Source organism: Quercus lobata, chromosome 11 (assembly GCF_001633185.2).
Source record: "Quercus lobata isolate SW786 chromosome 11, ValleyOak3.0 Primary Assembly, whole genome shotgun sequence".
NCBI classification, from domain to species: domain Eukaryota; kingdom Viridiplantae; phylum Streptophyta; class Magnoliopsida; order Fagales; family Fagaceae; genus Quercus; species Quercus lobata.
The window spans coordinates 13,977,706-13,999,586 of NC_044914.1; the positions used below are offsets into that span (position 1 = coordinate 13,977,706).

Consider the following 21,881-nt stretch of genomic DNA (forward strand, 5'->3'; position numbering starts at 1 on the left):
TCACTTTTTACTCAAACTTGTTTTCATAGCTCATATTTAAACAATCGTAGTAGGAAATTTTCTATTAATAGTAAAATTTGTGTAAAAACAAATTACAGTTTCATGTAAAGTGTACATACCCATACTCTATACCTCTAAGGAAGGAAACATCACAAACTCTTTACATATGTAGGTTAGATTTAAAACAAACTACATATATTCCAAGTCTGATAAGCCAACTCAATGGTAGAAAAATGTTCTTTATAAAATTAGATAGTAACATATTTTACAAAAGGGGGCAATTTTTTGTAACTCTATCTTGCTACTCATATTCTGTAGTATATAACAAAGTAATTTATATATCTAGGTACAATGGGCAATAGCATTGGCTGTTCTTAAGCACAATTCAATATAGACAAATGAGATAGAAAAGAAAAAAAGTAACATAACAAATACAAAAAGTACCACTGTTCCAGCCCTCTATAACTCCATAAACAGAATCTTTTCCTAACCCAAAAAGACCACCAACAACTCTCCACAACAGTCAAACCAACCTCTCAAAGAAACCCAAGGAAAGCACGACCAAAAACGTATAAAGCTTCCTCCTTTTTCTTATTGAACCAAGAAACCCAACAAAGGTAGCTCCTTTTCCCATTCACCCTGCACAACCAACGGGAAGAACATATACAACAAAGCAAGCAGCAAGACATGGGAGCAAAATATAGAAAATAACTCTATCTCTACCTTTCCCAACATCCTTGATTGTAGGTCCTTACTTTCTCTTAGCTTCTGTTTTAACATATATATTATTAGATTAGATATTGATTTGAAATCACGTGAATAAACTGCTAGTTTTCCATCATTCTTTGGACAATATTCTCCCCCCTCCTTGCAATAGGATTTCCCAAAGAGCAATTAAGAATTTTGATTGAATGATTAAATTTATTAGTTTCTAACAATTTACAATTTTTAGATAAGTGGTAATTTATTTATAGTATCAAGGCAGATGGAATTGAGTATGAAATATCTTAAAATTTAAAGCCACACCATTGCCTGAAGGAAAAATGTTATACAGGTCTTGCATAATGAACTTATTTACTTCTTTGGATTACCAAAGCATGGTTGAAAAGAAATAATATTCATGATGGCTTATACGGTCTCAAAAGATAAATAAATTCATGATGGCTTATAATTGCCTAAAAAGTAGATCTTGGTACATAGTCTCAAGAGATGAGATTAAAAGGCTTAATTATATTATAAATTTCAATACCAGAAGACTTGAAAAAATAACCTGAAAAAATTAGCAAGGAGGAGAATCTTTCCAAACTTAGAATTTAAAAGTTTAGGGAACTGGAGGTAGAAAGCTCTAGTATGGATCTAGGAACTAAGTTATGTGGGAAAATAGATAACCAAAAATTAAAGAAAGAATCTTCCACCTCTAGAGGAAGAAGCTAGAGTTTGAAAACCCACTAAACTGTTCGAGTTCTACCACAATAAAACCAAAACAAAAAAAGCAAATACTTTACCGGTTACGGGGATACGGCCTATCTCTCTTTGCTTGTGGTTCCGACAAACCTTAACTGAACAATAGACCTAACTAAGATTAAAAAAGAAACGCAAATATCAGCACAACATTCAATCCTACACTTATTTGATCCCCAGGATTTCATTAAGATTAGTTACAGAAAATTGTTTTTACTTTGAAAAAAATTGTCAATAAGTCTAAACAATAAACCCATCTATTGTGACCAAAGCATCCAAATTAAATTACTAAACCCAGTTCCAAAGCAATAAATTCAACTTGTCACCATTTAGAGAGAACTGCGATTCCAAAGGAGCTTCAATTAGAAAGAAAAAAATAGAATAGGAAATATTTCCAAATTAAAAAATCCAGGCCCAATTGTCCACTGCCCTTTGCTCTTTGCCCTTTGCATCGTGTGTGTGGGTTTTGAGTTTGACTTGTGGTGATAGAGTCCTAAACCAAAACACGATGCAATTCCACAATAGTATACCCATCAATTAGCACTGTTTCTGGCAGGGATAGAATGGAAAAAATAAATTAAAAAAATTAAAAAAAAATCCAAGGGAAAAAAAAAAAACAATAAAGTCATCTATTTTTTAATAAGGGTGAAAGAAGAACCCTAGACAATTCAGAAGGGGAAATTTCTTTTAAAATATATACAGACGACTTTAAATTCAATTTTGAATTATAAAAAGAACCTCCCTACAGAAAATTTTAAAACGTTGCAATTACCTACATGAATAGTTATGTGTTTTTCTAAGCACCGATAAGAAGTTCCAGGGAAAAATTCATAACACATTGATAGATTTAACAGTAATAAACAATTAGAGTGAAAGATTTACAGAGAAAACAGCAAAGATCGTAACGTACCTCAGCGGAGCAACCACGAACCTCGCGGAGAATGACCTTAGGGAAGCCATTGACGTTTTCATCATCTTCTCTCTCTCGCTCTTTTCTTTTTTCCTGATTCTGGAATAGGGTAGGGACGGCCAGGTTTTGTTTTAGGTTTTGTTGTTTTTTTTTTTTTAATATATATATATATATATTTTTAAAGATAAGTATCCGGTGTTTTTGAGTGAATAGAGTTTTTAACGGAGTGAAAAGAGTTTTTAATTTTATTATTTAAATATTGTGCTGAAAAAATTATTATTTAATTTTTTAAATATTATGCTGACGTGGAAAATTGTGGGAGCTTCAAAGGCTTCGGTTTTATATATATATATAGATTATGGAAACCCTCTTATTGAAAAACCAATTTTTTTTTCCATATATAAATAATCTTGGTGTTAATTTATTTTCTCAAAAAAGTTTGGATTTTTTTTTTGAAATCCGTTTACTTAAAAAAAAAAAAAACATTTTCATGTAAATTCAAGGGAAGCCCCTTTTCCAAAAAAAAAAAGAGGTAAACATTAGTTTCAAAATAAAACTTTCCCAAAAGTCATGAGTATTCCCCAAATAAATTGCTCATCTTTCCAAAGGTAAGTTCTCTTTTTGTATATGCTTTGTTTTGAACCTTTTGAAATTGTTTTCTTTTTGAGGTTTGTGTCTATGGTTCATTTCCATTGAACCAATAGACACCAATCAAGCTAACATATTCCCCCCACCCCTTTGCGCTAATGTTTTGGTTCATTATGTTTGTGCAAGAGAATGAGATATTGAGGGATAAATTTACTAAAAGACGATTTCTCTCCTTCTCTCTCTTTTATTTTTTCTGTATGTATTCAAATGTCAAATATATAATAAATAATACTCACATGTTAAATTATATCTAATATTTTTGCAACTTAATAAACTCGCATATGTTATGTACATAGATCTCACATGCTTTGCTTGTGAATAATTCTTGGTAAAAAATATTCACATGATATATTATATGTAAATTAATATTCACATGTATATATAATGATTGTGCAAAATCTTTTTTTTTTTTTTTTCAAAAAAACCAAATGCCAGGTATCTATTCTTTTCACCAAAACATTAACATTGAAATTAAAATTAAAATAGAGTATTATCCTTGGGATAAGTAGTGTGGAGTGCTTAATACCTTCCCCACCCTTAACCGAACTTCCAAGTCCTAGATCTTTGGTTCAAGACTTTGGTTTACCTTAATTAATAAATTAACCTTGAATTGGTTTTAGTTAATTAGGTAATTAAAAAACAATTAGACAAATAAGTGACCAATTACACTTAATACAAAACTGATAGTTTGTGATGACTCTTAAAAATCAAATAAGTATGAGAGATTCATACACACAGCTCACTCTAGAAAAACATACACAAAAAAGAGTCACGTGACCGTGGATCCAATGTGCGGCATGCTTAGAATGAAAAAGCCATAAAAGCCTTCATTTTTTAAGCATCCACAGAGCAAGAGCGTCATATACACAAATATTTGCGAACAATGCCATTCTGATAAACTTCAAGGGTGGATGGTGTAGTTTTCTCATATTAAAATATATCCTAATATTCAGAAAGATGGTGATCACACATTCACAAATCAATAATAATGAATCTACATAAAATATGGACTCTGTCAAATTGCAAGGATTCATCAACATGCAATTCCTTCTTATTCATGTGCTAATGAGTCCAATTCCATACCAATAAAAAGAAATCATGTAATTCAAGATTTTTAAAATATTAATCTAATAAAAACTTATAAGTGATATGGTGTTAGTTAACTTTATCTCATTCTTTTTGGTAATTGCATGTGATATGCTGCCAAATAATTAAGTAAACAGGTGTGAACTAAGTACATGAATGCTGGGCACCTAGGAATAATAATCAGCAAAGAATAAATGAGGGTTGCCAAAGTGGAAAAGCTTAACCAATCGATCCAAAAATTAATGAAGGCTCAGATCGATTGATTAATTTGTTGTAAAGTACACTTGTGGTGCCATCTGTTATAAAGTTAAACCAATTAAGTCGGAGTCAACAAATTGCATGAATGCTGGCCCCATGAGGACAATAATTAGCCAGGAATAGACAAAAGGGTCACCTAGCTTGGTGGAGACCCTTAAAAAATCAATCCAAAAATTAATGAATGAACAGATTGATTGGTTAATTTGTAGTATAGTACACTTGTGCCATCTGTCACAAAGTGAAACCAATTAAGTCGGGGTCAAAGTTTTGCTTCTTTTGAAAGTTGGATAAAAAACCACAGCTTTGACTAAAACCATGGAAAACTTTTTCCTAAAATAAAATGGTTTTTAAATGTTTAAGCCTTTCATCCTTTTAAAATATCTTTTAACCAAGTTCTTTCTATCGTAATATATGAAGAAAAACTTTAGTTTTCATTAAAATTATCGAAAGCCTTTTATTGAAAAACCAATTTTTTTTTTCTATATATAAATAATCTTGGTGTTAATTTATTTTCTCAAAAAAGTTTGGATTTTTTTTTTTTGGAAATCCATTTACTTAAAAAAAAAAAAAATCATTTTTCATGTAAATTCAAGAGAAGCCCTTTTTCAACCAAAAAAAAAAAAAAAAAAGGTAAACCTTAGTTTCAAAATAAAACTTTCCCAAAAGTCATGAGTATTCCTAAAAGAAATTGCTCATCCTTCCGGTGGTAAATTTTCATTTTGTATATGCTTTGTTTTGAACCTTTTGAAATTGCATTCTTTTTGAGGTTTGTGTCTATGGTTCATTTCCATTGAACCAATACACAACAATCAAGCTAACATACTCCGCCCTCCCCTCTATGCTAATGATTTGGTTCATCATGTTTGTGCATAAGAATGAGATATTGGAGGATAAATTTGCTAAAAGATGATATCTCTACTTCTCTCTCTTTTATTTTTTATGTACGTATTTACATGTTAAATTTGTAATAAATAATACTCACATGTTAAATTATATTTATTATTTTTGAAACGTAATAAACACTCGTATGTTATGTACATAGATCTCACATGCTTTGCTTGTGAATAATTCTTGGTAAAAAATATTCACATGATATAGCATATGTAAATTAATGTTCACATGCATATATAATGACTGCGCAAAATCATGAATGCTCAGATCGATTGATTAATTTGTTGTAAAGTACGCCTGTGGTGCCATCCGTTATAAAGTTAAATCAATTAAGTCGGTGTCAACAAATTGCATGAATGCTGGCCCCATAAGGACAATAATCAGCCAGGAATAGACAAAATAGTCACCTAGCTTGGTGGAGACCCTTAAATGATCAATCCAAAAAATTAATGAATGCTCAGATTGATTGGTTAATTTGTAGTATAGTACACTTGTGGTGCCATCTGTCACAAAGTGAAACCAATTAAGTCGGGGTCAAAGTTTTGTTTCTTTTGAAAGTTGGATAAAAACAACAGCTTTGACTAAAACCATGGAAATCTTTTTCCTAACATAATTCTTTTGTCCATACTTACGTAGGTTTACTGGCATGAAAATCAAAATCTTCTGATTTTGATAAATAAAAAGATAACGAAAACCGAGTTCCAAAGACTCCGAACCCAATTGCTATAATTAAAAAAGAAAAAAAAAAACCCACTTGCTAGAATTGCATATATAATTACATCTCTTAGAGCATTCACAGCAGTAATACTAAATAGTTATATTGCTAAAAATATAGCTATTAATCACAAAAGGAGAGTTGCAGCATTAGAGGCAAAGCTAAAAAATTTAGCTTCTCAGCTACTTTAGATTTGCACTGTAACTCAAAGGTTAAAAAAAAAAAATTATATTTTAATTGATTTATTTCCCCTCTTTTATTAAATTAAGCTTTTATCTTTCTTGTTCACATTGACTCTTTCTTCTTCACCGAACCAAACCCAGCACTTCTCCCTTTCAATTTTTTTTTTGGGTTCCTTCCTCCAGCCATTTTTTCTCTACTTTTTCTTACTACTTCACCTTTCTTCTTCACTGAACCCAGCCCTTCTCTTCTCCACCTTCATTTTTTTATTTCTTTCTTCCTCCAACTCCTCACCACTCCTTAGCCACTGCCCGCCAAGCTGCCAACGACCCAAGTCCTAAGCCGTTGCTGACACAAGTCCCAAGTCGTCGGCGACCCAAACTTGGTGGTGGTGGTTTTTTTTTTTTTTTAATCAGAGTTGTGGGTGGTGGTTGTTGAGGTGGGTTTGTGGTGGTGGTGGTGGTGGGTTGTGTTTGTGGTTTGTGTTTGTCGTGGTGGTGGGTTGTCCCAAGCCATTACTGTGGGCAGTTGTTATTGACTGTGGCGGTCGTGTGGGTTTTTTTTGTTGGTTGTCCCTAGGTTTTGTTGTAGCTGGATTTGTGGGTTTGTTGAATTTTGGTTGTTTTTATGTGTGATTTTGGTTGGTTTTTGAGATGATTTTGTTGCAAATTTGATGGATTTAGGTTGTGTTAATGGTGGCCTGTGGACAGTGGAGGTGGTTGTGGGTTGTGGGTGGCAATGGAGGTGGCGAGGGTTTTGGGTTTGCTTGCTGTTCATTAGAATCTTCAGATGATTGGTTTTTTTTTTTTTTTTTTTTTTTTTTTTTTTTTTTTGGGGTGTATTATTTTATTGTGATGTTTGTATTATTTTATTGTGTTGAAAGCTAAAATAGATCCACTTGCTAGAATTGCATATATAATTACATCTCTTCTTTGTATAGTACTTTGCATTCTCTAATTTCATTTCCTTGGCAATTGGCATCCACCAAAATTGTTCTTCTGACATATCTATTTGTTTTGTGTTTTGATGGCTCTAGGTCTAAGTCTCCAACTTTTAGAAATTGGTCAATTTTTTTTTTTAAAGAAATTTAGGAAATTGTTATTGCTTATATTATAAATTTCCCATTAGTCAATCTGTTACCTACTTGGGGCCCACAAAAAAACTTAACCAGACTAGCTTATCACCCACTGCCAGACTTCTGTCAAAACTGTTGAACAAGTCAACACTCTAGCGCATCTACATAGCCATCCATAATCTTATCAACATGACCTTGCCCATGAATTATGCTAGGGACACAACTTTTGACATAATTTTATAACACAACTCACCACATGACGAGTTGTGATTGGTAAGGATATGTCCCCATATTACCCACTGATATACCTTTACCAGTCAGAACTCACTATGTGGTGAGTTGCGACACAAATTTGTGTCAAAAGTTGTGTCCCTAACCAAATTTCTTTGTCCATACTTACGTAGGTTTATTGACATGAGAATCAAAATCTTTAGATTTTGAAAAATTAAAAGATAATGAAAACCGAGGTCCAAAGAATCCGAACCCAATTGCTATAATTCAAAAAAAAAAAAAAAAAAAAACCACTTGCTAGAATTGCATATATATTTGCATCTCCTATTAGTATAGTACTTTGCATTCTCTAATTTCATCTCCTTGGCAATTGGCATGCACCTAAAATGTTCTTTCGACGTATCTGTTTGTTCTTTATGTTGATGGCTCTAGGTCTAGGTCTCCAACTTGTAGAAATTGGTTAAATTTTTTTTTTTTGATGAAATTTGGGAAATTGTTATTGCTTATATTATAAATTCCCCATTATTCAATCAATTTCCTACTTAGGGCCCACTTAAAAACTTAAGCAAACTTGCTTACCACCCACTTCCAGACTTCTGTGAAAACTGTTGAACAAGTCTACACTCTAGTGCATCTACATAGCCATCCATAATCTTATCGACATGACTTTGTCCATGAATTATGCTAGGGACACAACTTTTGACATAATTTTGTACCACAACTCGCCACATGACGAGTTGTGATTGGTAAGGATATGTCCCCACATAGCCCGCTGACATACCTTTACCGATCACCACCCACCATGTGGTGAGTTGTGGCACAAATTTGTGCCAAAAGTTGTGTCCCTAACATAATTCCTTTGTCCATACATACATAGGTTTATTGACACGAAAATCAAGGTCTTCTGATTTTGATAAATTAAAAGATAATGAAAACCGAGGTCTAAAGAGTCCAATCCCAATTGCTTTAGTTCCCCCCCCCCCAAAAAAAAAAAAAAAAAAAAAAAAAAAAAAAAAAAAAAACCACTTTCTAGATTTGCATATATAGTTGCATCTCTTCTTAGTATAGTACTTTGCATTCTCTAATTTCATGTCCATGGCAATTGGCATGCACCTAAAATGTTCTTCTGACGTATCTGTTTGTTCTTTGTTTTGATGGCTCTAGGTCTAAGTCCCCAACTTGTAGAAATTGGTTAAATTTTTTTTGAAGAAATTTGGGAAATTGTTATTGCTTATATTATAAATTGCCCATTAGTCAATCAATTACCTACTCAGGGCCCACTTAAAAACTTAACCAGACTTGCTTATCATCCACTTCCAGACTTTTACCAAAACTGTTGAACAATTCTACACTCTCGCGCATCTACATTGCCATCCATAATCTTATCAACATGACTTTGTTCATGAATTATGCTAGGGACACAAGCTTTGACATGATTTTGTACCATAACTCGCCACATGACGAGTTGTGATTAGTAAGGATATTTCCCCACATAGTTCATTGACATACCTTTACCAATCACAACTCACCATGTGGTGAGTTGTGGCACAAATTTGTGCCAAAAGTTGTGTCCCTAATATAATTCCTTTATCCATACTTACGTAGGTTTATTGGCCAGAAAATCAAAGTCTTTTGATTTTGATAAATTAAAAGATAATGAAAACCGAGGTCCGAAGACTCTGAACCCAATTGCTGTAATTCCAAAAAAAAAAAAAAAAAAAAAAAAAACACTTGCTGGAATTGCATGTTTAATTACATCTCTTCTTAGTATAGTACTTTGCATTCTCTAATTTCATCTCCTTGGCAATTGGCATCCCCCTAAATTGTTCTTCCGACATATCTGTTTGTTCTTTTTTTTGATGGCCCTAGGTCTAAGTCTCCAACTTGTAGAAATTGGTTAAATTTTTTTTGAAGAAATTTGGGAAATTGTTATTGCTTATTTTATAAATTGCCCATTAGTCAATCAATTACCTACTTAGGGCCCACTTAAAAACTTAGCCAGACTTGCTTATCACCCACTTCCAGATTTCTGTCAAAACTGTCGAACAATTCTACACTCTAGCGCATCTACATTGCCATCCATAATCTTATCAACTTGACTTTGTCCATGAACTGTTGAACAATTCTACACTCTAGCGCATCTACATTGCCATCCATAATCTTATCAACATGACTTTGTTCATGAATTATGCTAGGGACACAAGCTTTGAAATGATTTTGTACCGTAACTCGCCACATGACGAGTTGTGATTGGTAAGAATATGTCCCCACATAGTTCATTGACATACCTTTACCAATCACAACTCGCCATGTGGTGAGTTGTGATACAAAGTTGTGCCAAAAGTTATGGTCCTAACATAATTCCTTTGTCCATACTTATGTTTGTTTACTGCCACGAAAATTAAAGTCTTTAGATTTTGATAAATTAAAAGATAATGAAAACCAAGGTCCTAAGACTCCGAACCCAATTGCTATAATTAAAAAAAAAAAAAATCCACTTGCTAGAATTGCATATATATTAACATCTCTTATTAGTATAGTACTTTGCATTCTCTAATTTCTTCTCCTTGGCAATTGGTATCCACCTAAAATGTTCTTCCGACGTATCTGTTTGCTCTTTGTTTTGATGTTTCTAGGTCTAAGTCTCCAACTACCAAACCTGAATTCTGAGACACTGACATGCAATCCAGATGACTTGAGAGCCTTGAATGGTTTCTCCAATTGTTTAGTATCAACAATTCCAGGGTGGAACGGCACTGACTCTCCTGGTTGCTGCACTTGGACTGGTGTCACCTGTGATAATTCCACTGGTTTTGACAGAAGGGTAGTTGGCTTGGAACTTGGCAGCAAAATACTTTCTGGGAAGATTTGTGGATCCTTGGTAGGCTTGAATCAATTGAGAGTTCTAAACTTCTCTCATAATTTCCTTCAGGGTTCACTTCCTGATGAGTTGTTTAGTCTGCCAAACATAGAGATCATAGACATAAGCAACAATGGTTTTGTTGGGTCCATCAACAAAGGTATGTGTACAATATCTACAAAAATTCGAGTGCTTAATTTCTCTAATAACTATTTTTCTGGACAAGTTCCACAAGATTTGGCTAATTGTACTTCCTTGCAACATCTCTCTTTTGATGAAAATATTTTGTCAGGGAGTTTGCCTGAGAGTTTCTTCCAGCTAAAAAATCTTAGTGAACTGAATCTTCGGGGTAATAGCATATCTGGGTCACTAAGTAATGGAATTGGTAACCTCTCTAACCTTGTTAAACTGGAGATCTCCTCTAATTTGTTCTCTGGAGTTCTTCCAGACATTTTTATGAGACTAGCAAGGCTTAAGCTATTCTCAGCCAGGTCAAATTTATTCTCTGGTCATTTGCCTACTTCTTTGGTAAACTCCCCATCACTTCAAATGTTATATTTGAACAACAACTCTCTAAGTGGTCCAATCAACCTCAACTGTTCTGCAATGAAAAATCTTGTCTCCTTAGGTCTTGGTTCGAATCTGTTCCACAGCCCAATTCCTGATAGTCTTTTCTCCTGCAGAGGATTGAAAGCACTGGATCTTGCGCGCAACAACCTTGGCGGTGAACTCCCTAATAACTTCAAGAATTTGAAGTCTCTAACACAGCTCTCACTGTCAAACACTAGCCTTAGTAATATATTATCAGCTCTTACGATTCTACAACATTGTAGCAATTTAAGTATGTTGGTACTTTCAATGAATTTTCATGATGAACAAATGCCGAATGATGAGAATCTGCATTTCGAAAACCTCAACAGTCTACTTCTTTCCAATTGTCAACTCAGAGGTCCAATCCCGCAATGGTTGAGTCGTTGCCACAAGTTGCAGTTTTTGGAATTGTCTTGGAATCATTTGGGTGGAAACATACCATCATGGGTTGGAAAGTTTGACTCTCTCTTTTACTTGGATTTGTCAAATAACTCTCTCAAAGGTGAAATTCCAAAGAGTTTGACTGAACTTCAGAGCCTAATAAGTGGGAAGGTCACAATAGAAGGGCCTATCTCAGCCTTTGAATTTTACACTCGACAAGGTGGAAGTGTTTTGATTTATAGGCAACTTTCTAGTTTTCGACCAACTATAGACCTGAGTTGCAACATTCTCCATGGCCCAATCTGGCCAGGTTTTGGGAATTTGAAAAGGCTCCATGTTTTGAATCTTAATGAGAATAAATTTTCTGGCCCTATTCCAAATAATTTATCATGCATGACAGACTTGGAAAAACTTGATTTGTCTCACAATAAACTATCAGGAGAGATACCTTATTCCTTGATAAATCTTTGCTTTCTTTCAAATTTCAACATATCCTATAATCAGCTGTGGGGGGAAATTCCTCAAGGAGGCCAGTTCGATACTTTTCCAAACACGAGCTTTGAGGGAAACAATGGTCTTCATTATGCACAGTGTGCTTGCCAGTCTGAACAAATTCCCGTCCTTTCTATAACGGAGAGAAAAAGGACAATCATTGGTCTACCATTTAAAATTGGAGCTGCAACAGGTTTTGTTCTTACTGTCATATGTTGCTTCATGTCCGGATTGGCACTGCCAAAGCCGCACAAAAGGAAGTACATAAGATTTGTTACCTCTTAAGTGACAGTGAGACCAGATTTCCTTGTGTTCATATGGAAATTGGATGGGTACAGTAATATTTCTTTTTTAATCATACAGTTATATGTAGCTTCAATTGTGGCTGGAGCTTTAATTGTACTCTTTTGTTTAATCATACAGTTATATGTTTTCTTATTTTCTATGATATGAAAATGAATGTGTTTACTCTTTTATTAATAACTAGCTTGTAACTCGTGCATACGCACGAGAATTTGAACAATATTGAAAAAAAAAAAAAAAAAAAAAACATTGAAGAATTTTATCAGTTTTCTCTATGTCCTCATCAACTTAAAAAATTCTTGGAAATAATGTTCATTTGATGTGATATCATAATACCATTTTCGTCTTCCTACACATTTATATCTATGTTCATATCAACTTCAAATATGAGGATTTTAACACCTCAGCACAATCACCTAAATGTACAACCTGCCCTCAATATGAAAGATTTAAATAATTAAAAAAAACAACAAACAAACAAAAATTAGTGTCACGGTTTTCTTGAGAGAGAGAGAGAGAGAGAGAGAGAGAATGGGCTTCTGTTTATACTTAACATGTTTTAACTATTGCAAAATATTGAAACATATATTATATATAAGGAGAAAGAATCGATAAATCACAACCCAATCATGGATTTTGGCATTATTATTTTTATTTAGTCCTATGTGTTACAGTGGCTAAAACATTAAAACTCCACAGATCCTTAACAACATAAATTTGTTTACAATCAGGTTATAGAAGTATAGCTCTTATACTTCCAAATATGTGTCATGGAACTAAGGCATGGTGTTGCAAATATCACCTATGATGGAAAATTAGTAACAACAGAAAATATTATGGTCCGTAGATGCAGTTGCACATATTTAAGAGATTAAATTCTAAAAGGATGTGGTGTAAAACTCAAGTTTTACACCCTCCAATCCCAACATGCCACATCATCTATCACATATTAAACAATAGGCACAACCATACTCAATTAATTCAAATACCTATAAGAAAATCCAACTCAAGTAGGAGTTAATTGAGATGTTATTTAATGTGGCAGAATATATTGAGTTTTAAGTAAATAGTAAATGTAGCAATCTCTAATTGGATGTGTAAAACATGGATTTTACACCTCATTCTTATCAAATTCGGATTCATTCTTCAAACTACACGGTAAAAATAAGCTTTGTTTCCTTAAGAATGCATCGTGTTGTTACACTTTGGGTAAAGCAAGAGAAACATGATAGATATAATTAGATTGGATTACTAATTAGTAGATGGTGGAAATAGTCTAATAAGAGTTCCACTTTAAAATAAGTAAAAAGAGACAAAATAAAACAGTACTCACCTCATTGTCCTTCACTTTTAGCCCATTATTTCGGTTGAGATAGACTAATTAATGTCATGTTCTCCTTTGATATTAAAGACTTGAATCCAATTACTTTGTCCAACCCAATATATACTTATATTGGTACTCGCATTTAACATAATTTTTATTCTTCTTAATTCAAGCCAGCTTCAAATCCGAGACATCATTGATCATTCATTCCTTATTCTCCAACTTTAGCATGCTTGATGGGGATCAATTAACAGAAGTGAGCATTTGGAAATTTTCTATAGCTAGATTGATCTCTAATTGAAAATAAATGGAGACCCTAAATTAAGGGTTTGTTTGAGATTTGATTATTTAACTGAAACTGAAAATTTTTTGCTAAGAGTATCGTAAATAAAAGTAAAAGTTAGCTAAAATAGTATAGTGGAATTCATGAATAGTACCAAAAAGTGCAGTAAGACCCATGAATAGTAGCAAAAATAAACTGCATAGTAAAATAAGCTGGCTTTTTAATCTGGAGCCAAACGCACACTAAATGAATGGAGCAAAAGTAGCACTTGATCTTAGCATATTTAGAATTAGTTCTAAAGTTCTCTTCTAATGTCAAGAGAAGGGCTATCTAGTGCAACTTATAATTTTATAATCTTGCCACCATTCCTTTCCTAAGTTTCTTCTTGCAAGACTTTTGAGGCTTCTCTTCCTAGGAATTTGTAATTTTTCTGTCATATACCTAATTATATATTAAAGAATACACCCCAAATAAGAGTTTGGCAAAGACCAAGAAGTACTCATTCTTAGGGCATTCTCATCAGCTGTTTCATAAAAAATGTCATTTTAACACACTAAAAATCTACTTTATTATTTTACCACATCATTTTACAATATCCCATTCATCAGATGTTTTATCTTCCAATTCTGTACATTAAAATAATATTTACTACACATTAAAATAATATTTACTGCACATTAAAATAATATATTGACTCCTCCCTATCATCATCATCATCATCAACAACAACAACAGTATAACCACCACTGCTGCAACACCACCAACAATCACTGCCGCAACAACATCGACAACCACCACCGGTACAAACCCATATCCAACAACACCACCTTAAAAAAATAAAAAATAAAAAATAAATAAAAATAAAAATCCACAATAACCCACCACATTCACAAACCTCAAAACCCATCCCAAATCAAACAAACCCACAACCGCCACTACCGTAACAATGGCCACCAACAACCACTGGCACAACAACACCCACCAACAACCATTGCCACAACAACACCGACAACCACCACTGGCACAAACCCACATCCACCAACAACACCTTATAAAAAAATAATAATAATAAAACCACAACCAAAAAAAAAAAAAAAAATCCACAACAACCCAAAAAAACTCCACCACCCATAAAAGAGAGAGAGAGAGAGAGGCGCAAAGAAAGTGATTAAAAAAAAAAAAAAAAAACTAGAGAGGTGAAGCTTTTGGAGAAAGAAGAAGAAAAAAGGAAGAAGAAAAGAGGAAAAGAGAGTGACAAAGATGGAGGAGTGGCGGAGAAAGAAAGAAGAAAAAGAAAAAGAAAGAGAGAGAAGAGAGAGTCATAAAAGATGAAAGAGAAAATGAATAAAAAACTATATTTTTTTAGCATTTCAATCCGTACCGTTCCATCTTTGGAATGGTACTGTTCACATGTGGTAAAAATTATGGCATTTGAAACATCTCATAAAAGGGATTTTTTGGTGTTTGATGTGTCAAATGCCAAATATTTGGCATTTGACACACTTGATGAGAATGCTCTTAGCATGCTGGCAGCCGGCCCTTGTGTGACTATAGAGAATGTTCTAAAGTCATCTTCAGTAGGAGCTGTTAGTTAACAATTCAACCATGGATACCTTTATTTAAATTTTTTATGAACACATGGAAAAATAACAATTGATGCAGCCAAATGACAAACCAATTGAAACTTCTGGTTTTGTTGCTGATGCTGTAGTTAATGATTGTGGCTTCGATATTATGATGGTTTTATTATTCTAAAATGCTATGAAATTCACATGAAATAAAACAGAATTGTGATACAGTCCTCCACTCTATTTAGAGTTCTAGCTATCCAAAACAATTCCATTAAAATTTTATGGGTAGGAATAAAATAGACAATCTACCAATCCTAATCCATTTCAAAACACTCCAATAACACAGTGACTCAGTGTTCACTATTTCTGGTAGTTCCAATATTATGACACCAATAATTTGAATTACCACCACCCTTTTACCACTTTAGTACCAAATCCCAGACACAAATTTTATATTACCTCAATATAAATAAAAATAAACCATTGAAGTTGCAAAGATCAATAATTGAGACAAACTCATCACTATTTCAAATTGAGGGGATGAAAACTAAATGAGAGAAAGAGAGAGAGAGAGAGAGAGAGAGAGAGAGAGATGAACCTTAGTGAGAATGATATCGAAAAGATCCATCCTTGCTTTTGAACCCCCAATCATTGTTTGGTGCCTGAAATTTTCATAGGAAAAAAAAAAAAAAAGAGTTTGTAATGGTATGGCAGGGAATTGGGTAAGATGATGGACCGTTTGAGTGAGGAAAAAAAACCTACTTTGATTATGTATGGCTAGTCTACAAACTCTATCTATCTCTGTTTTTATTGTGGCTAATAAGAGTAACATATAGGAGAGAGAGAGAGAGAGAGAGAGAGAGAGAGAGAGAGAGAGAGAGAGAGAGAGAGAGAGAGGATTTACACTTACATGATGGACCACCAAAGCTTGTTTGATGATGTATCTCTCTATTCTTTGAATAGAATCTTGTCAAAGGATGGTTAGTCAAGTCATTATTAGCGTCTATGGAAGTGAAATTTAGTATTTTGTGATATTTGGAAGAAACAAATATTGCATAAAAGATTAAGTTTGAACCCAAAGTTTAGAGAGAGAGGAGTACCAGTGGAGTTGAAATTTGTTACTGCGTTCATCATTATCTGCTACTATCTGTTGTTGTGTTGATCATTAACAGATGGTTCCATAGTTGTAGGACTTTTAATTTGTAGATGAGGTCTATCCTTGACACATTGCCATTAATTTCCTCTACATTGAGTTTCCTTTTGTGTGGAAATAAAGGGTGGGAAGCCAAGGCAGAGGGGGAGTGGGTCGACCATCTCTCTTATCCCTCTCTGTTTCTTCCCTCCAGAATTTTCTCTCTTCTTTAGAGCACCATTTAACGCTTGCTTCATTTGACTCCTCAGTATTTGCATTGCTGTAAATACAATGAATATTTGGATGGATATTTATAATGTGATTTTAGTTTTGGCACCAAAATTATGAAATTTTTTGAAACATATGGCACAAAATTGGACTCTAATTTCATATTTGAATTGAACAATTGGAAGGATAATTATGATGTGGTCCTCATATAAATCTAGACACATGGCAAAAAATTGAAACTCTAATTTAGAATTTTAATTTGAGTTTCTCTCAGTTTCACCTATTATTATTACTAGGGGTCATGCTAGCGAGTGCCCTTAGGGCACTCATTAGTAATCCATTTTAAGAAAGTTTTGGTACCACTTTTATGGGAAATGAAAAAACTGTCAAAATATTAATTGCTCTATTTTCATTTCCTATAAAAACTTTCTTTAAATAGATTATTAATCAGTGCCCTAAGGGCACTCGTTAGCATTTCCCTATTACTAATATGTAACCCATACTACTGCATGGAAATGGTTAATTGTAGTGATGCTATTGGTATTTTTTTTTATGGGTTTATCACACGAAGGATAGAATTAGATAAAACAATGAAAAGAAATATTGCATTTTATTATTTAAGTGATGCTATTGGTCTTTTCTTTTTCTATTTCTTTTTTTTGGTTTATCTTATGGAGGATAGCATTAGATAAAACAATAAATAAAAAAAGAGAATATTGCGTTTTATTATTTAAGTGATGCTACAATGGAAAAAGAAAGAGAATACTGCATTTATTATTAAAAATATATAAAGGGACATTAATATATATATATATATATATTTTTATGTTTGTCAAACTTAAAAAACCCTATTCACCAACTTAAACATTTCAAGGTTGATGGAGCATCTCTTGCACATAACCACAAATTCTTCATAACGATAAGGATAAGGTTCATCACGGTTCCAATGTCCCATTCTAGTTTTTTGGCAAGCTTGAAAGTTTGGACTTTGATACATGGCAGTTCCTGTAGAAAGTGGTCAAAGTATTCTTTGTCATTTTAGAAGCCTATGCTTCCCATGTTCATCATTCAAAACTTTCAAAAAGTTACCTTTGCCTGTAGGATTTGATTGACAAAGTAGCATGACTCCATGAATAAGCATTGCAATAAAATCGCCACATGCAACAGCTTCTTCAATCAATATTTTTCCTTCAATGACTTCTTCATTCAAGAAGTATTTGTATGTTCCCATTATGAGTACTGCATGGGGATTCTTTGCTTCATAACATGAAAAAATCTTTTTTTTTTTTTTTTTGCTTTGTCATCTAGTAGGGCTGGGTGACTGAAATATGGAGTGAGTCGAATTCTTTTGAGGACCAATCTATTTTCTATTAATTCGTTGAAGCTTTTGCAATTGATTAAGAAAAAGGAAAGAATTGAATTTAAAGATTTCATAACTTATATAAAGGGAAATAATTTAGTGTATATACATTGAAAAAGTTGTTTTGTTATACCTTAACTTGATTTTTCTCAATTATAGTGTTGCTAAATCATTTCCCACCTTTGAAAATATTTCCACCAACATGTCATTAGGAAGATTTTGTAAAGTATTCATAATTTTTTTTTGTTGTTGAAATAGTGTTCTAATATTTCATTCGCTAGCTATTTATAATAAAATGATTTTTAAAGATTCATAGGATCATATTAAATTACAATAAATGATAATAATGTGTTTTTAGACTTTTTAAATGAATATACATGAATTTTGATAGTCAAATGGTTAAACTTATCTAGATTCTTGTGTTGAAAATGGTTCTTAATGAATTTGGACATGTGAAGTGTTTGGTTAGATCAAATCGTGGAATTGAATTGTGGTGATGCTATTAATGTTAAGCTTGAGTTATTTAATAATTTTCATGATATTATTTCGCATGGAAATATTCAATTGCTCCTATTCATGTTAAGAATGGATTATTAAACATATAGGATATTAGTTTTTGTCCTATGGGTAATTATGTTTTATAACAAAATATGAGAATGTACTTAAAAAGATTAAAAAATATTTTTAATTACATATGTACACAACGAAAGTAATTCATTATCTTGTTTCTTTGATAATTCTTCTCAATCCTTTAAAAGATTAAATCCGTAAATAAAACTTAATTATTATTTTACCTTTTTTTAGCGGAAAAAATTGGCCTTTGCCCTTTTTAAAAAAAAGTTTCAACATTTTGCCCCCTTTCTTAAACTAATTAGGGAAATGCCCTTATTTTGAAACTTGATTTTCTCAAAATCGAGTTAAGCCCTACAGTAGCGTTTTTAAGGAGCCTATAGTGATGTTTTAAGGACCTATAGTGGCATTTTTAATTGAGCTCCTTGAACTTGAGTTATAGATAAAAAAAAAATCGCATGTAACTCAACTTCATGGAGCTCGAGTTACAAAATGCCACTATAGGTCCTTAAAACGTTACAATAGGCTCCTTAAAACGCCACTATAGGGCTCCAGAATTTTTTTATTTTTTTTAAACTCGATTTTGAGAAAATCGAGTTTCAAAGGAAGGGCATTTCCCTAATTAGTTTGGGAAATGGGGCAAAATGCTAGATTTTTTTATTTTTTATTTTTAAAAAGGGGCATTTGCCTATTTTCTCCTTTTTTTTAGCTGTTAATTGTTTGACATCCTAAAAGACCTAAACATTCTCTATAATTTCATAATCCATTGACTAAGAGCATTTTCATCCAATAATATGTAGACAATTAAATTACGTAAATGCCAAGGTTGAAGAGATAGGATAAAAAGTATAAAAACCCTCTTTAAAAAAAAAAAGGCAGTTATTAGTTGGTTAAACTAATTGAGATCCAACTGAATTTCAATCAATTTTTGTATGCAATGAAAAATATTTTGAACATATGTCATGCAATTTAAGCAAGTTCACTTACAATCAGTAAGTAAAAAATATATATATATATATATACAAAAAGTTAGGAAAATGAAATGATCAAAATTAGTTGACTACATCTAAGCCCTTTGGTAAGCAAAATTAAGCTTGAATAATCACCCATTAAAAAAATTCAATAATCATCAATTTTTTTCAAGCATATAATAGTGAACCTTCACTGTGCTGCATAACCTAAGTCTTTTTGTTTCAGCCAAAGTTTAGTGTACCAAAACCAGTAATAAAGGACGCACACCCTATCAAATATTACACAAGCTTATTAGTGAACTTGAACTTACTAAAACCTGGCTCATAAATCATGTGACAAATCCATTAAACTAATATGAATATATTGACTTTTCAGATTACCTTTTAAATATTCAGATATCATAAAATACATAAAATAGAACTTGACAATGTAATAAACCACATAAAATGGTTATAGACAATGTCATAAACCAAATAATTTAAACTAAAAATTCCTGATAATGTTTTCTTTTTTCTTGAATGCCATGAGCTTTCTCTTTGTCCCATTCTCAACAACTTTTAGGCATTTGGGATACCTTTAGGATCCATAATGCAACAATTCACGTTAACTTATATTACTGATCAAAAATTGGCCATCCCAATTGCAATTATCAATACAATAATGGAAGGTGAAATTGTCAAAAGTAAGGTGGAGTACAATTGATAAGTTTATTACTGGCCTCATTCTAGTGCAATTAGACCTTCCCAGTGTGCTGCCTAAACAGTTTATTGTGAATTTTTTTTTTTTTTTTTGCTTATTCTCATAATTTAATTTCCTAGGCTTGTCATTAGAATTTTTCATTCTTAAGTTGAGAGTTAAAGAACATAAAGATGTTTTATGGTTAGTGTTATTTGGTTTGTTAGTTTTATGACTCTAGATAGTATTTGGATAGTTTGTTAGTTCTCATAACAAACAACTCAAGCCTTTCAATTGCCTTTTTGACAATATGTAAATCACCCAAGCTCCACAATCGAGCAAAGCATTTTCTATCTCATACATGGTTCATGTAATAGTTATAAAAATTTAGACCAAAAAGGAAGAATATGCAAATGAAGTCTTGAAATACCTAATTGGCATATCTGTGTAGAAATTTAGACCAAAAAGAGTTCTAAGAGCACCTAGATTAGAGGGGAAAAAAAGGAGCAATAATTACTTCACTGCAAGGACAATGAAGAAAATGAGAAATAAGTATAACATCCAAACTGAGGTGAATGGTGCTTAATAGAAAGCTAAATTTAAAAGTGTAGATTTAATATTCTAATAAATGCAGAATCATTATCTTTTTGCCAATTGAGAAAATGAGGGAGCCAAGGAAGACAAGGACAAACTCATGTAATTTTTCAATTTACTATTATAGAGGAAAGGGCAAATGATAAAAATGATAATATTAGATATTACACGGCCTAAGGCATTACCTGATGGCTGTGTCGTCAAATTGTACCTAGTTGTTTCACACTTTAGTGCAACAGCAACAACCAATTAAGGATTATTCCAAAAAAAAAAAAAAAAATCAGCAATTAAATGCACAAACAACAAAAATTAGACAATGGAATAAGAGGAAATTGATATTTTCATAACTGTTCTATCTAATTAGTTAAGCGCATGCAAAGAGAAAATGATTGTACCCAAGATCCAAGATGTTTTCTCGCTTGTGTGCATAACACACACTGCCTTCCAACACCTGAAGTGGTTGAACATAAGTTTAGTTATTCACATTATTTTTATTTAAGATTAGGCGCTTAACAGAGCTATTTGTAAGGGAAAAAAAAAGTACACACACATATATATATATATATATATATATAAAATATCATGCCGCAGTAAATTTAACTGATCATCCATTTCTTTTAGAGTTGTGGTCACACAGTTTTAGAAGTGAATTGTACAAACCCATACCCTTTTGATCTCCCACTAATGTGGTCACATATAATTTTCATTGCCAAATATGATAACATAAAACCCTCAAGTAAATCTAAGGTCATCTAAACCTAAAAGTATAAGTTACAAAACCTAAATAATCTACTACAATACCTTCAATTATCTCACCATATTGTCCAAAAGCATCCTCTAGAATAACTTCATCAGTATCATAAGAAAGCTCTATAATCCAAAACACAACATATAAACCGAGTCTATCTTTATGAGAGCAAGGTCTGAAATGTTTTTCTAGGATGTCCATGCTGGGTTCTTCCAGTCACTATTATCAAAAAAATGTTAACATAAGGGAAACAACTATCAGCATATATAACATTAGAGAACTTGATAAATAATTGAGACTAAAGTCTCATATCTCATATGATATGACTTAATTGAACTATGC

General features: G+C 32.6%; 1 protein-coding gene and 1 long non-coding RNA gene across 2 annotated transcripts; one reads left to right on the plus strand and one right to left on the minus strand.

Annotated features, from left to right (window-relative positions):
• Positions 1 to 469: 469 nt before the first annotated feature.
• LOC115969280 lies at positions 470 to 2,522 on the minus strand. The gene is made up of 3 exons (XR_004086919.1): positions 2,372 to 2,522; positions 1,506 to 1,572; positions 470 to 768 (listed from the first exon to the last, which is right to left on the minus strand). It is a non-coding gene; the product is annotated as an uncharacterized LOC115969280 (long non-coding RNA).
• Positions 2,523 to 9,933: 7,411 nt separating this feature from the next.
• Positions 9,934 to 12,222, plus strand: LOC115967716 (phytosulfokine receptor 1-like). The gene is made up of 2 exons (XM_031086850.1): positions 9,934 to 10,475; positions 10,608 to 12,222. Exons 1-2 carry the CDS (start codon positions 10,046 to 10,048, stop codon positions 12,062 to 12,064), a joined length of 1,887 nt encoding a protein of 628 aa, XP_030942710.1. The 5' UTR covers positions 9,934 to 10,045; the 3' UTR covers positions 12,065 to 12,222.
• Positions 12,223 to 21,881: the final 9,659 nt, after the last annotated feature.